This window comes from Uranotaenia lowii, chromosome 3 (genome assembly GCF_029784155.1).
Source record: "Uranotaenia lowii strain MFRU-FL chromosome 3, ASM2978415v1, whole genome shotgun sequence".
In the NCBI taxonomy this organism is placed as follows: Eukaryota; Metazoa; Arthropoda; class Insecta; order Diptera; family Culicidae; genus Uranotaenia; species Uranotaenia lowii.
This window is the reverse complement of record NC_073693.1, coordinates 318,703,532-318,719,190: the sequence shown is the minus strand read 5'-3', so window position 1 is coordinate 318,719,190 and position 15,659 is coordinate 318,703,532. Positions and strand designations below refer to the sequence as shown.

Genomic DNA, 15,659 nt, shown 5'->3' with positions numbered 1-15,659 from the left:
AGGTATGTCAACGGTTACGGCCTTGCACACTTTAACACAAAAACTAGAAAAGACCCTAGAGGCAAAAGAAATAGCACTCGCTTCTTTTCTAGACATTGAAGGGGCATTCGACAACGCATCACACAGTTCAATCGAAACAGCTATGAAAAGACGAGGATGCCACTCGGCAATTGTTGACTGGACTAGTACCATGCTTATAAATAGAACCATCTATGCAAGCTTGGGAGGACTTACAATCAAAGCCACTTCAACAAAGGGATGTCCCCAAGGTGGGGTTCTATCACCGTTGTTGTGGTCATTGATCGTGGACGACCTCCTAAACAAACTTGTATCTATGGGTTTCGAAGTTATTGGCTTTGCAGACGACGTAGTAATAATAGTTCGGGGAAAATATGAGAATGTGTTGTCAAACAGAATGCAATCTGCACTTAACTACGCACTATTCTGGTGCAGGGAAGAGGGACTGAACATTAACCCTTCCAAAACTACTGTGATAGCATTCACTACGAGACGAAAAACTGCACTAAAACCACTAACATTAGACGGGGAAGTGCTAAACTTCGAATCACAAGTGAAATATTTAGGCATCATACTAGATTCAAAGCTATCATGGAATCCGCAGATAGAGCATGTAATAGCCAAGGCTAGAACAGCTCTATGGGTTTGCCTCAAGGGAGTAGGGAAAAAATGGGGACTAAGGCCTAAAATTATCCATTGGATATTTACAGCTATAATAAGACCCAAAATCTCGTATGCTTCTTTAGTATGGTGGACCAAAACTGTGCAAGCTGCGGCCCGGAAGAAACTAGCGAAGCTTCAAAGAATAGCAACGCTAGCTATAACTGGCGCTATGCGAAGCACATCAAACGAGGCTCTGAATGCACTACTAAATATCCTGCCACTACATCAATTTATTGAGTTAGAGGCAGAACGTAGTGCCTTGAGACTCTCCAAAAACAAAACTCTCTATGAGGGGGATCTTACAGGACACCTAAAAATCCTTAAGATATTTAAAATAAACTCACTTATTGTAAAGAACGATGACTGGATGGAACCCGTTTTCAATCTAGACATACCATACAATGTAACTATCAATGAAAGGGACGTGTGGGAGTCAGGTGGACCTGCGGTTCCTTCCGGATCAATAAAATTCTTTACTGATGGGTCAAAAATGGATAATAGAACTGGGGCAGGGGTGTTCGGACCTAGACTCAGGATCTCAATTCCTATGGGAAACTGGCCAACAGTGTTCCAAGCAGAAGTTCAAGCAATTTTAGAATGTACTTTAGCCTGTTTGAAAAGAGGATACAGGTACACAAGTATCTATATATTCTCTGATAGTCAGGCCGCTCTTCGAGCACTAAGTACTTTCACATGTTACTCCAAGCTAGTATGGGAGTGTATTGTTGCACTAAGAAACCTGGCCATACGGAACAGAGTATTGTTATTCTGGGTTCCAGGCCACTGCGGTATCCTAGGGAACGAAGAAGCAGACCAGCTAGCTAGGGAAGGATCTCAGGGCCTGTTAATTGGACCTGAACCTTTCTGCGGAGTATCTAGGAGTGCCTTGAATATGGAACTCAAGAACTGGGAAAGCACCACTATTGTCTCCAACTGGAGAACAGCAGAGGGAGCAACTCAGGCAAAAAGATTCATTGAACCAAGCGCACGACTCTCCAAAAACATGTTGAACTTAAGTAAGCACGAATTAAGTACTTACACTGGTCTATTGACAGGACACTGTCCAACAAAACAGCATCTCAAAAGGATAAACATTATTCAAAACGACGACTGTCGGTTCTGCGGGTTCGAAAAAGAAACTGCAGAGCATCTTCTATGCAACTGCTGCGCCCTTCTAAATAGGAGAGAGCGTGTTCTTGGGGCAAAGTTAATAAGCGCACAAGATATATGGTTGAATATCAGCCCTAAGAAGGTTATATCATACATCTTTGATATCATACCCGATTGGGATAAAATGCCTAGTCAGCAATCAACTGTCACTTCAACCCATAGTGCAGGTGAGCCTGATAGCATACAGTAACGCGGGGTAATTACCACAATAGATCAACTACTGGTCGCAGTGGGCTCTCCCCTACAAGGAAAAAAAAAAAAAAAAAAAATATTTTTATTCTGTTCATCCTAAAAAAGAAATACGATACATAAAATCTCTCTACTCTCTCTTGAATTGTTTTTTTTTTTAATGATGCTCCTCCAATTTCAATGCAAGATTAATATTGAATCGAGGGGTTTCCCGGATGAGTGAAATTCATTCTTCTCGTTAAAAGGTAACTAAAGCGAAAGCCGTTAACCGTATATAGGTGGGAAGATAAGTCAATCGTGAATGTAAACAACATTTCGAGATGAAAACATGCGATATTGAGGAAATAGGTGACTTCACCGTATTTTTTGAAAAATTATTCATTAGACTTAAACAATTTCAAATTTTTCTATTGTCACCCCCCTTTTGGGAATTGTATCACCTTTTCTAAAATATCTCAATTTTCCAATTTCCTACATTGAAGATTGCGTGCAAGTTTCTGGCATGCAAGATTTTTTTCAATTGAGTACAATTATTGAAATTTTGGATTATTTTTTATTATCCCCCCTCATGATGTTTGACCTCCAAGTGTCAAAAGAAAGATTTCAAATTTATTCCGGCCTTATTTTTGGGTGAAATTCTATCAACACCTCACTTAAAGGCCGTGAGAACGGGGGGAGAGGAGAGATTTAGGGGTTGAAACCCCCTCTCCATGGAGATTTTTTCGGATTAAAGTTTCCCGAGTTTAGAATTTGAAACCAACCTTTTTGACTTCACAAATTCGTTCATAGAAATCATATTTTACAAATAGTTAAGGAGGAAGTCATGTGACAGATATGAACTAGGTACTCGCGACCAAATCGGATAGAAAAAAGTCAAAACCCCAACATCAATCGTATAATTAATTCAAGGTTATCAAAAATAAATAACCTCAAAGCATTTTTATTTTTGCTGATACAACATATATTTCAGTAAACCATTTTCAGCCTTAACTTTTTTTTCGTTTCGCGAAGTGCTCTGTTTCACATTTAGAAAGGTTTTGATAGATCATCCAATTTTTTTTGTTTTATTTTTTTTAATGTACAATGTTTTTATTTGTAATTTTTCTTCAAAAACGTAAAAAAAAAATCTACTTAGAATTTATTTTCTAATTAATTTATCAAATTCCGAAGCCCCATTATTTAAATTTTTGGATGTAATTTAATAGTTGTTCACTGCTCTTCAGTTCAATATAATTATGTCCTTAAAGCACAATTTCTCTCTGAAGGCTATAAATCTTGAAATTTGATATGAAATGTATTGCTTGTATCGTTACATGTCACATGTAATATGCAATAGGTCAATTGACGGTGACAAAATATTCATAGCTTGGAATTTTGAACTAGAAAACCTGCGCTTCAAAATATAAAAAATAGTTTTACTTTTTCAGCATTTTACAATATTCTTTTCAAATCAATCATGAATTTTTGATTAATTTTTCAAAATCGCCATAAATGATTCGAAGTAGCATCCTTAAACCAAATTTTAATCTATAGAATTTACTAAATAAGTAATTTGTACTTTCAGTGTTATTATTTATCATCAATTTCCAATACGTCATTCAAATTTTCAAACTTGTACGTTTTCAACATAAGCCTTCAATGATTTTTTAAACGAGTCATACTTTAAAAAATGTGGCCTTTGATTTTCAAAACTGGAAAAATTTGAACATAAAAATGTTTCAATTTCTGACTTTGATCACTAAATATTATCAAAATAAAATAATCTTCATCCTTCTTCTCCTCAAATTAAGTTCTATTATGTGCTTTCAAATTATCAAAAATGCAAAATAAAATCTGTTTTCTTTTTAGAAAACTCCCATAAGAAATAGTAATTCAATGTTTTCTAAATTATGCTTTGCCAGATTGCCCAGTTTTTTTTTCGAGACAAAACTTACGGAAAGTCCGGTCAGGTGCGCTTGTTCGGAATTCTTTGAAAAAGGCCCGGATTTATTTACTTTTTTGAAAAATCTAACAAAACCTCAAATTCAACGATTTTCCGTTTGAAAACGAACCTTTTTCTAGCGAGTTGCATCTAAATAACCATGTTTTTTTTGGAAGTCGAAAATACGATTTTAAATTTGCTGATGTGTATTGATGGAAAATAAAATGTTTCAACTGTTGTATTATTGATTTTTTTTTAATAATTTAGTGGTTTTGAACAAATTCTTAATTCCAATGCCTGGATTGTGCAAGGTTTTAAAAAAAAATCGCTGGATTTACATAGTCCAGGCGTCCGACAAGAATTCAGGCAACGTTATTATAAAATCTAGATAACACTCACTTCGGGATTATAAATCAACCCTTCATTTGTAATTGAGGAAAAGAAACTGAAATGAAATATTATTAATTACCAGTTCATTAACTGAGCTGTGAATCCGAGCTCCAATTATCATTTTTCATAGATAGTTCCCGACAAATTCTTGAATTAATTTTCGAATTATGATATTAATTAACAATCTAAATTTCAATTTTTAATCGTGCATCTCATTTAATATTTTGATTCGGAACTTATGATTAAATGGTTTTATATAAAACATTTTATTTTATTTATTTCAAACGCGGATGTATTTTCAATGTATATAATTCCTTGCCCTGATGAAAAATAACATCATCTCGAAGAGAGATTCGTGCAATTCCAAAAGATGATAATAAGCTGGAAGATGGCGTTGACTGCACATTTTAAAAAGTACAATACTTTATACTATTAATACTATTTTTCACAGAACTTGAATTTGGTAATTTTTGTCCTTCTTTCATTTTGTCATTCTTGTTATGTTTGTCATTTTTGTCATTTTTGTCATTTTGGATTTTTGTCATTTTGTGTCATTTTTGTGTCATTTTTGCCATTTTTGTCATTTTTGTCATTTTTGTCATTTTTGTCATTTTGTGTCATTTTTGTGTCATTTTTGCCATTTTTGTCATTTTTGTCATTTTTGTCATTTTTGTGTCATTTATGTGTCATTTATGTGTCATTTATGTGTCATTTATGTGTCATTTATGTCATTTCTGACTTTTTTGTCATTTTTGTCATTTTTGTCATTTTTGTCATTTCTGTCATTTCTGTCATTTTTGTCATTTTTGTCATTTTTGCCATTTTTGTCATTTTTGTCATTTTTGTCATTTTTGTCATTTTTGTCATTTTTGTCATTTTTGTCATTTTTGTCATTTTTGTCATTTTTGTCATTTTTGTCATTTTTGTCATTTTTGTCATTTTTGTCATTTTTGTCATTTTTGTCATTTTTGTCATTTTTGTCATTTTTGTCATTTTTGTCATTTTTGTCATTTTTGTCATTTTTGTCATTTTTGTCATTTTTGTCATTTTTGTCATTTTTGTCATTTTTGTCATTTTTGTCATTTTTGTCATTTTTGTCATTTTTGTCATTTTTGTCATTTTTGTCATTTTTGTCATTTTTGTCATTTTTGTCATTTTTGTCATTTTTGTCATTTTTGTCATTTTTGTCATTTTTGTCATTTTTGTCATTTTTGTCATTTTTGTCATTTTTGTCATTTTTGTCATTTTTGTCATTTTTGTCATTTTTGTCATTTTTGTCATTTTTGTCATTTTTGTCATTTTTGTCATTTTTGTCATTTTTGTCATTTTTGTCATTTTTGTCATTTTTGTCATTTTTGTCATTTTTGTCATTTTTGTCATTTTTGTCATTTTTGCCATTTTTGTCATTTTTGCCATTTTTGCCATTTTTGCCATTTTTGTCATTTTTGATATTTTTGTCATTTTTGTCATTCCTGTCATTCCTGTCATTTTTGTCATTTTTGTCATTTTTGTCATTTTTGTCATTTTTGTCATTTTTGTCATTTTTGTCATTTTTGTCATTTTTGTCATTTTTGTCATTTTTGTCATTTTTGTCATTTTTGTCATTTTTGTCATTTTTGTCATTTTTGTCATTTTTGTCATTTTTGTCATTTTTGTCATTTTTGTCATTTTTGTCATTTTTGTCATTTTTGTCATTTTTGTCATTTTTGTCATTTTTGTCATTTTTGTCATTTTTGTCATTTTTGTCATTTTTGTCATTTTTGTCATTTTTGTCATTTTTGTCATTTTTGTCATTTTTGTCATTTTTGTCATTTTTGTCATTTTTGTTATTTTTGTCATTTTTGTCATTTTTGTCATTTTTGTCATTTTTGTCATTTTTGTCATTTTTGTCATTTTTGTCATTTTTGTCATTTTTGTCATTTTTTTCAATTTTGTCACTTTTGTCATTTTGGTCATTTTTGTCATTTTTGTCATTTTTGTCATTTTTGTCATTTTTGTCATTTTTGTCATTTTTGTCATTTTTGTCATTTTTGTCATTTTTGTCATTTTTGTCATTTTTGTCATTTTTGTCACTTTTGTCACTTTTGTCATTTTTGTCATTTTTGTCATTTTTGTCATTTTTGTCATTTTTGTCATTTTTGTCATTTTTGTCATTTTTGTCATTTTTGTCATTTTTGTCATTTTTGTCACTTTTGTCATTTTTGTCATTTTTGTCATTTTTGTCATTTTTGTCATTTTTGTCATTTTTGTCATTTTTGTCATTTTTGTCATTTTTGTCATTTTTGTCATTTTTGTCATTTTTGTCATTTTTGTCATTTTTGTCATTTTTGTCATTTTTGTCATTTTTGTCATTTTTGTCATTTTTGTCATTTTTGTCATTTTTGTCATTTTTGTCATTTTTGTCATTTTTGTCATTTTTGTCATTTTTGTCATTTTTGTCATTTTTGTCATTTTTGTCATTTTTGTCATTTTTGTCATTTTTGTCATTTTTGTCATTTTTGTCATTTTTGTCATTTTTGTCATTTTTGTCATTTTTGTCATTTTTGTCATTTTTGTCATTTTTGTCATTTTTGTCATTTTTGTCATTTTTGTCATTTTTGTCATTTTTGTCATTTTTGTCATTTTTGTCATTTTTGTCATTTTTGTCATTTTTGTCATTTTTGTCATTTTTGTCATTTTTGTCGTTTTTGTCAGGTTTTTTGTTGTTTTCGTTATTTTTTCCATTTCTTGTGTTTTGTCAATAATGTTATTTTTCCAAAGGTCAAAACATATCGCGCAAGATTGTGTAAAATATGTTAAAAATCCAGCTGAACTTCTGAGCTGATTTATAAGGCTTCTGATAAGCTCAAATCAATCTTCTTTCAATAATTGTATAACTCGATAGATCAAATACTCGCTTCATTCAAAGCAATCCCTCCTAATCGTTTAGTAAACTAGGTAGTAAATCAAATTAACCGGAACGCAATCAATCTGCCTCTACCCATATACGAAACAACCGAACACGTGACACAAAATTGATAAGAGATTACTTCTCCTGGGTGAGAAGTGGTAGATTTTTTTGCTCTTCAAACACTTTAGTTCGAATTAGCTGTAACACATGTAGTGGATGACCCCTTATCACGCGAATTCGTTTGACTGATAACACAGAAACCAATCAATCATCGATACTTCATCGGCGAAACAATCCATCGTCAAATTTTTTTTTTTGCTCGTCTCCAATTTTCTTCCATACGATCTTGTTATCACCACCCACTCGAAATGTGATTCCTGTTCTTTGAATACAAACACACGAGTCATTTGTTATCTAACGGCTACCGACGTATGTATCTTGGGTTGCACTTTCGATTGACAGTTTGCTATCAGCTGCTTATCGATTTTGGTAATGATCCTTAAACCGAAAATTGCACACCCACGCTTTTGGATCAGCTCAGCACTAAAATCACGTTGAACGAATCCAAATTCTGCCAGGTTCATGTGTGCTCGACAGTTGATCCGTCCAGTGCAACGGATTAAGGGAAACCCAGAAATAACGTTGAGTTTACGTCAAAATATTAATCTAGTGTTAATCTTATTCAGGATACAATTTTAGATAAATTATTTATTTATTGTTTATTAATAAATACCTGTAAAACTCTTTCTCCGCAAAAAATAATCAAACAATATATGACATAATTCAGAAATCTAGGAAAATTTTATAATGTTATCAATAAATCGCTAAAACTAAATTGATGCATTCCTTAATACAAGGTTGAATAAAGTCTTGTGGTGACCATGACACTACATTTCTGTCTATAAAGCATGGATCACTACAAATCTGAACGCACTATTTATTTTACCATAGTGCTCCTAGTTGTCGGATCTGGAATGTTTTGGCAGCACTTTGTAGAGGAATGTTTCTTCTACCAGTGCTGAAAAGTTCATTACGATTAGTTTTGTTTCAAAAAAGTTACACGTGATGGAAGCCGCGAGATGAAAATAAATTTTGAACACCCACGTCAAAAACCCGACGTGGTCGGGTTCAAAAATCGCGAAATCGTTAAAAAAAGATCGGCAGGTTCATACCAAGCGTCATAGTGGAATAAAGGATCGGAAACTGCATTTGAAGGTGTTGTGAACGATCAAGGAAAACACAAGGTAGTCGGACTATGACATTGCCAAGAAATTCAACGCCGACCGGTGCTACGCGAAGGAATACGATCCTATCGGACCAGTAAGCAACCAAACCGGACATTGAAGCAGAATTTAGTAGCCAAAGGACGTGCCCGCAAGTTATACAAGAAGATTCCAACGAAGTTCGACGAATGCATCCTCATGGATGACGAAACGTACGTGAAGATGGATTTTGGGCAGCTTTCTGGCCAAAATTATGTCCTAAAGCCACTGTAGTGGTGCACTGCACTGGTCATGGTGATGTCCCCGGCAACTTCAAATTCGTTTTTGCTGATAAGTGTGCAAAAAAGTGTTTGATCTGGCAAGGTATTTGCAGCTGCGGACGAAAAATTCCGGTTTTTGTGAAAAACAAGACCATGGACTCCGAAATTTACAAGGAGGAATGCCTGAAAAACTTTTTTTTTTCGTACATTAGATCTCACAAAGGACTAGTTAAGTTTTCGCCAGATTTGGCAAGCTGCCACTACAGCTAGGAGGTTCTACAGTGGTATTGGGCCAACGGGTGGATTTTGTCGAAAAGGACATCAACCCACCCAACTGCTCTCAATTCCGCCCTATCGAAAAATTTTGGGCAATTGTCAAGCAGAAGATGAAGAAGAATGGTAGGACGACTCGGGAAGCAACAGAGATGAAGAGATTGTGGAACAAAATGGCCGCTGAGGTCAGCGAATCAATCAGGGTGTTCAAACTATAATGAGTGATACTCAACCAAAAGTTCGAAAATTCTTCAAAACAACATCGAAATAATTTTTTTTATTATTTTTCCTTTAAAGTGCAGTAAAAACCCTACATTTCAAACATTTTTATTTTGTTTATATAGCTCCGAGATAGACCCGTTTTAATGCGTCCAGATTTGTAGTGATCCATGCTTTACTTTTTTTTTAGTAACCAAGCACAAAAAATGTATCGCATAAAATCTTTTGTAAACGACACTGCTTATTTACGGAATCAATTAAACTTTTATTGTCCTTGTCGCCAATTGAGAACAATAAACCTGTTTATTTTAACATCTGCTCGAACTGATTATAGGGAAAAAATAGTCCAATGAATTACCTGAGGCCTAATTATAATAAAAATTACCAAATAATATATTTTACTATGTCTAAACAGCAGCTAAAAAGTTGCTTTGCATGACAACAGACACCAAAGAAACTAAATTTTGTGAAATGTAAAATAATATCTTATTAGATAGTATTGAGATCCTAATGCCTACAGTACAGTACAGTACAGTAACTGTATATTTTCTGAAATGGAAAATTTAGCGTTTTCTGAATCGTTTTCAAGCAAAATTAAAATATTTGGTTGGTGAGTCCCCATAAGTTTTGTTTTTTTTTTTTTGAAGATTTGTAGTCCATATTTAGAAATTTTTATCTGAAAAATTATCCCAGTGCAATGTGCAATTTTTTTTAAATTTTTATTCAAGTATTTTTCATTCTGAAACAATAAAAAATTTCAACGCCTGGAAAGATAAGTGGTTTGGATTTTCTGAAAAACTCATTATTATATGAACATTTTATTTAAGATTTTATTATTTGGAATATCCTTGTTATAATTGGTGTTATTCAAATGTAACATGAATTTATATTCATATGTACATCTTGGTGAACTTATTCTGGTTAAAAAAATTTATGATACATGAAGAACAGTCCAACACCATTTATTTTTTTTCCAACAATATATTAAAATCTTTTTTTCAAAATTGTTCTTTGAAATATTTCCACAATATTTGCAGGCTCAGATATATATGGGTCGCACTTTAGAAAGAAAAATCAAATTTTTTATGATTCCACTCGTTTTTGGCATTTTTGAATTTGTTTGCCTTAGATTAAATTCAAACATATCTTAGCAGACCAGTTTTCAGTAAATTTCAAATTTATTCTGTTGTGTTGTGAGCCTACTTGATTGAATGAAAGCAATCGAAAGATTCCTTTTAATTCAACCACGGAAAATGAAAAGTTCATATACCGGTATTTCGATAGCAACTTACTACCTTCTTCAGTAGGTATCAGTGACAACAATCGAAAACGCTCACTGAAGAAGGTAGTAAGTTGCTATCGAAATACCGGTATATGAACTTTTCATTTACCGTGGTTGAATTAAAAGGAATCTTTCGATTGCTTTGATTCAATTCAAATTTATAATATTGAGTTAAAAGTTAAATTACTTGCACTGAAATCCGTTTGCGTTCTGATACATAACGTCAAATTTAAATTTCTTTTTCTCATATTGAAGGTGAATAAATTTTCTATCAATCATATGAACATCATTTTTGCATAAGAATTGAAGTTCTGTTGATATTTTCGAATTCACGATCAATAAAACGATGAAAAACAATTTCTTTTTTCAAAAGAAATTTCAATTTCATCGACGGTTTCAGGCCAGATTGATGCGATTTAATCTTTTTTGTTTTTATGGATTGCTATAATTTATTCAAACCAATGACTTCTATAGTTTTACCATAATTAGTTTAAAATTGTAGAAATCAGGATTGTTTTACTGTAGCATTAATGCTTCATTAAGGTTCTATTTAATAATAAAGAAAAATATCAGTGCACAGTAGAATAACTAAAATATGTAATGGATGAACAAAATATGATGAATCTTACGAGCTCCAGGCTAGCCTGCTATCGATCCTTTGCAATTCTATTTTGCCAACAATGCTGTTAATTTTAGTTAATTAAAGATCGACAAAAAAGATTAAAATGCATTTTTTGGAATATTTTCAAATTTATCACAGTTTTAGGCTAGATTCACCCATTAAATAAAATTATTTCCAAAAAACTATAAATCTCAAATTAGATTTATAGTTTTTTGGAAAGAGAGATTATTTGAATAATGTAGTGGGTTGGAAACTGTAGAAGCTAAGATTATTTAACCTCAAAAGTAATAAATAAAATGGAAGAATCACAGAGTACAGCAGGGATAAAAAAAATTGTGCTAGGAAATAATACAAATAAAAAGGTTAAAGGAAGCTCCAGGCTTATAATAATCATTGTATCAAAAGACAGTAACATACAAAATTCAAACTAGATTGAACTGCTAGCGATTTCCATTGAGTCTGAAGTGCGAATGGTATCTTGAGACATTTAACTCAGGAGAAGTATAAAAACTGATTTCACATCGAAAATAGTTTTTTATCGTTTATTTTTCAATATTCATGATTTTTTTTATTTTTTTTCAAAGCTTGAATTTAGACAAACGTTTCTATTCCAGATCGCATCACAAAAAGCGTTATCATAAAAAAGTTTTAGCGGTTCCTAGTGTTTATTGATTTTCTTAATCATTGAGATTTTTTTAAATGAAATTCCCTCGCAGTGTTGCCACAATCAGAAAATCCAAAGATAATGGATTCAAATGGATTCATATTACTCCAGATAATTCTAATAATTTCAGATAATTTGATCCTCTCAGACTGCAGACAGTTCTGTAAAAAGTTTTAAAAAAAATTTGAAAATTTTTTGAAGTGAATTTTTTTATCGGCAATCAGTCCAGTTTCTTACAAAAATTTATTTTAATCCTACGTTTCGGTGTCGTATGACACCTTCATCAGGGACCAAAATGGTCAATCTTTTTGTGCTTTGGTAAAAGCGTATTTTCCGGTCTATTTTACGCGGATTCCAAAAACATAAATTTCAAATTTCAAATTTTCTACACACAAAACACTTATTTGTGTGATACTTGACAGGGGGAGGTACTGAAGGCCGGAGAAGGTTCCTATTATTGAGACCACTCCCCTTTACAAGAAGGGGCGAGGAGGTCTTTCAAACGTATGTTTTCATAACTCGAGAACCTATCAAGCAAATGGTACCTTATTTTGCATTGGAGGGTATTCGGATACAATAAATGATTCTATGATTTTCCCATTCCTTCTTCTCGTGGGGAGATAGGAAGGGGGAATTCTAATAGAACAAATAATGAAAATTGATCCAGACTTGGCATGGGAGGTTATAAGGTTACAAAAAATGTATTTGGCACCCTCCCCCTCCTTTCATAGGGGAGATAGGAAAAGAGGAGGGGGTTCCTTTGCAATTTTGTGCATAACTGGAGAACTAATCGAGCAAATACAACCAAATTCGGAATATGAGAGTAGTTTGGAAAGAGGAATGTTTTTATGGTTATTTAACACCCCTCCCTCCTTCCAATCGGGGGCCTCCAAAGGATTCTTGAACATTACTCAAAAACTTTTCGAGCAAATGGAACCAAATTTGACATAGAAGGATATTTGAATTCGAGAAGTATTTCAATGATTATTTTAGACCCCCGTCTTCTTCCATTAGGAAGATAGGAAGGAAAGAGTAGGGTTCTTATAGAAAATGGAAACAAATTTCGCATGGAAAGTATTTGTGTGCGAAAAAGGTTTCTATTTATTTTTGGTATTATTTGGTATTTTTTTTCAATTCTTGAGAATTCATCGAGCAAATATAGCCAAACGTGCCATGGGAGAGCACATGGTTCAAGTAATGGTTATATCATTTTATGAGACCGCTCCATCCATTCATTGAAGATATAGGCGAAGGGATGAGGGAGGCTTTTAAACAATTTTTTTAAACAACCCTACAACTTATCTTAAAAATGGAACCAAATTGATATAGAAAAGTATTAGAAAACGAGGATTGATTCTATAATCATTTGAGATACCACCCTTCCTCCCGTGAGTAAACAGGGAGGGGAGTATGGCCCAATAAAATTGTGTTGGCATACATTGAGAACAAACAAGCGCATGGAATCAAATTTGACATTCGCTTGATAAGAAACATCTTTCTATGATTGTTAAAAACTCTTCCGCTTTCCAGTGTTAAGAATTTCCATATAATTTTGTAGCATAGCTTAAGAATTAACCAAGCAAAACGGATCAAAATTTTTTAAATTAATTTTTTAAAATTTTTGTTATGTTCTACATTTTTGCCAAAACAGGTCACAATTTTTCAATTATCTAGAAAACAAGAGCTAGTAGAAATTTAAAAAAAATTAGTGAATATTTGGATTCAGTCAAAATTATTTCTTAAATTTTTTGCACCTCAGAAACATGTAAGTATTGTTGGCTTGTGCAAGCTTTGAAATTTTCAAAACTTTTTGGATTTTGTTCCACAAATGAGCTAATTTCGCAACCAAGGCAATTTCGAATAAACACCTCGACGAATAAATCCAAACGTGCAAGGCTTATTGGCATAAGCTTATCAGCTTAAGTATACTAATGATTTAAGCCAGATTACGCTTTTCAATACAAGCAGGTTGCGCTAAAGGTGTGAGCTAGACCTAGCTCAACGTTAAATTAATTTTGAATATCGAGCATAAAACAAATATAAACTTTGTTCTACTAACCAATATACTGCTCTCTTCCTGGTCAACCTGAGCCTGATGAATGGCTTCCAAATCCTTCTCGGTCAAGCTTGGCATAGACAGCGAGTTCCTCCGAAGACCGATGGCTCGTTCGGCGGCCACCTTCTTAAGCTCCGTGGCCTTGTCTTTGGCTTCCTCGGCCAGCTCCCCACTGGAAGGGATAACATTTTTACGGGTTTACACTTTGAACTCCACGTGACACCAATCGCGTGCAAACGAGCACGAGGTACTCACTGATCGACGGATGGGCGCTTCCTTGCTTCGTGCTCGATCGTCACCGTTAGTTTTTCCTTGTTCCGACGTTCGGCCAGCGACGGCATCCTGAAGCGATTAACGTATGCCAGCGCTAGGTTTTCTTGACTGGCAGTCATCACATCGTCGGCGTTTTCCGAACTGCTGCTGCTACTACTTTTTGACGATCCGTCTTCATCATCGTCATCTTCGGAATCGACGAATGGTATTTTGTCCCCCCCGTAGGAAAGTCGCCGCTGATAGCTAACCGAATTGGATCGGCTACTACTCATTTCGTATTCCAATCCAAGCTATTGGCTAATACATGGACAATTATTATTCATTCAAGGCACGCGAGGCGGCTACCTGTGGACCTGTAATGGTAACATAAGGGAAAGGGTCAGTTTTTAGCTTAGACATTATGTCACACATCTTTCGGGGGGCGACCAAAGACTTTATGCAAAACTAGTCTTTTGGGAGAAGCTCGATTGAGTTTAAACAAAATGGAAAGACGCCGAAACTTAGTCGTTTTGCCCTAGCTGATTAGCACATTATCGTGAAATGTAGATTATGCATGTGCCGATTGCAGATTATCTTCTCCAATACAACATCATCGGTCCAAATTGATTACAATCATCTTCAAGAAGTCCACCAGCCATAAAGTTGTAACCAAACAAGACGCACGCTTTTGAATTTACTGGACACTTAGAAGTTATTACCGAAGTAATACAAATAATCAAATTTATTCATGAACGCTAAGCTGATTTCTTATTTATGAATTTAAAAAAAAAATCAGCTTGTGACGAACTGATACAAGTTAATAATTCAAAAGTCTGATTACAACTGTTCAAATTCACGATTCAACTAATCGATTGCTGGCGGAACGTAACTGTGATAAGCACAAACTAAATCTAAGTTCTGTTTGAGAGATTAAGTGGAAGTTCAATCATCTATAGAACAGCTTTCGGAAGTAGATAAATGGCTAGCCTCCTAGGATTACCAATAACAATCAACTGATCATAAAACGAATGTTTCAGGGAGCAAATGACATAAGACACAAGGTAACAGAGATAAAATAAAAACAATCTATTCAAAACTTATTCTTTTTTTGAAAAAAAAGAAAAATTTTCTTCGAACACTATTTCAGAAGTTCAATTTTTTTACCTTGCTAAACTGTTCATCCTGAGCACTGGGTTTAGGGGAATTTTAGCTATAGCTCCCCTATAGCTAAAATTCCCCTTAACTTGATCCCTGGGGATACTTGATTCCTTTGCTATATCTCGAAACCGGAATGTCTTACAAATATGAAATGTTATAGAAAAATGTTTCAAGTAAAACAAAACAACAATACTGTTATCTCAACTAATATTTTAAAAAATATCTTTAGGGTTATTGGACTTTGTTTGAAAAATTTAACAAAATGTGACTTGTAGATCTATAATATATTTACTCCAACATGTCAATCGTTATAGTAAAATATGAACTACATAATGCCATATTTCCTAAGCAATAGTAAATTCTATTTTTTTATTTTTTAAGTTTTCCAAAATGTATATTATGGGTTTTG

General features: G+C 33.2%; 1 protein-coding gene across 2 annotated transcripts in view; it reads right to left on the bottom strand.

Moving 5' to 3' along the window:
* LOC129751871 (myogenesis-regulating glycosidase) overlaps window positions 1-15,659 on the bottom strand; it is a 60,082-nt gene that overhangs the window by 30,369 nt on the left and 14,054 nt on the right. For both annotated transcript variants that reach the window (XM_055747623.1, XM_055747624.1), the window contains exons 2-3: window positions 14,096-14,466; window positions 13,844-14,012 (exon numbers count right to left, since the gene is read on the bottom strand). In XM_055747623.1, coding sequence (XP_055603598.1) covers window positions 13,844-14,012; window positions 14,096-14,385 — 459 coding nt within the window. In that variant the 5' untranslated portion in view covers window positions 14,386-14,466. The remainder of the gene's footprint in view (window positions 1-13,843; window positions 14,013-14,095; window positions 14,467-15,659) is intronic.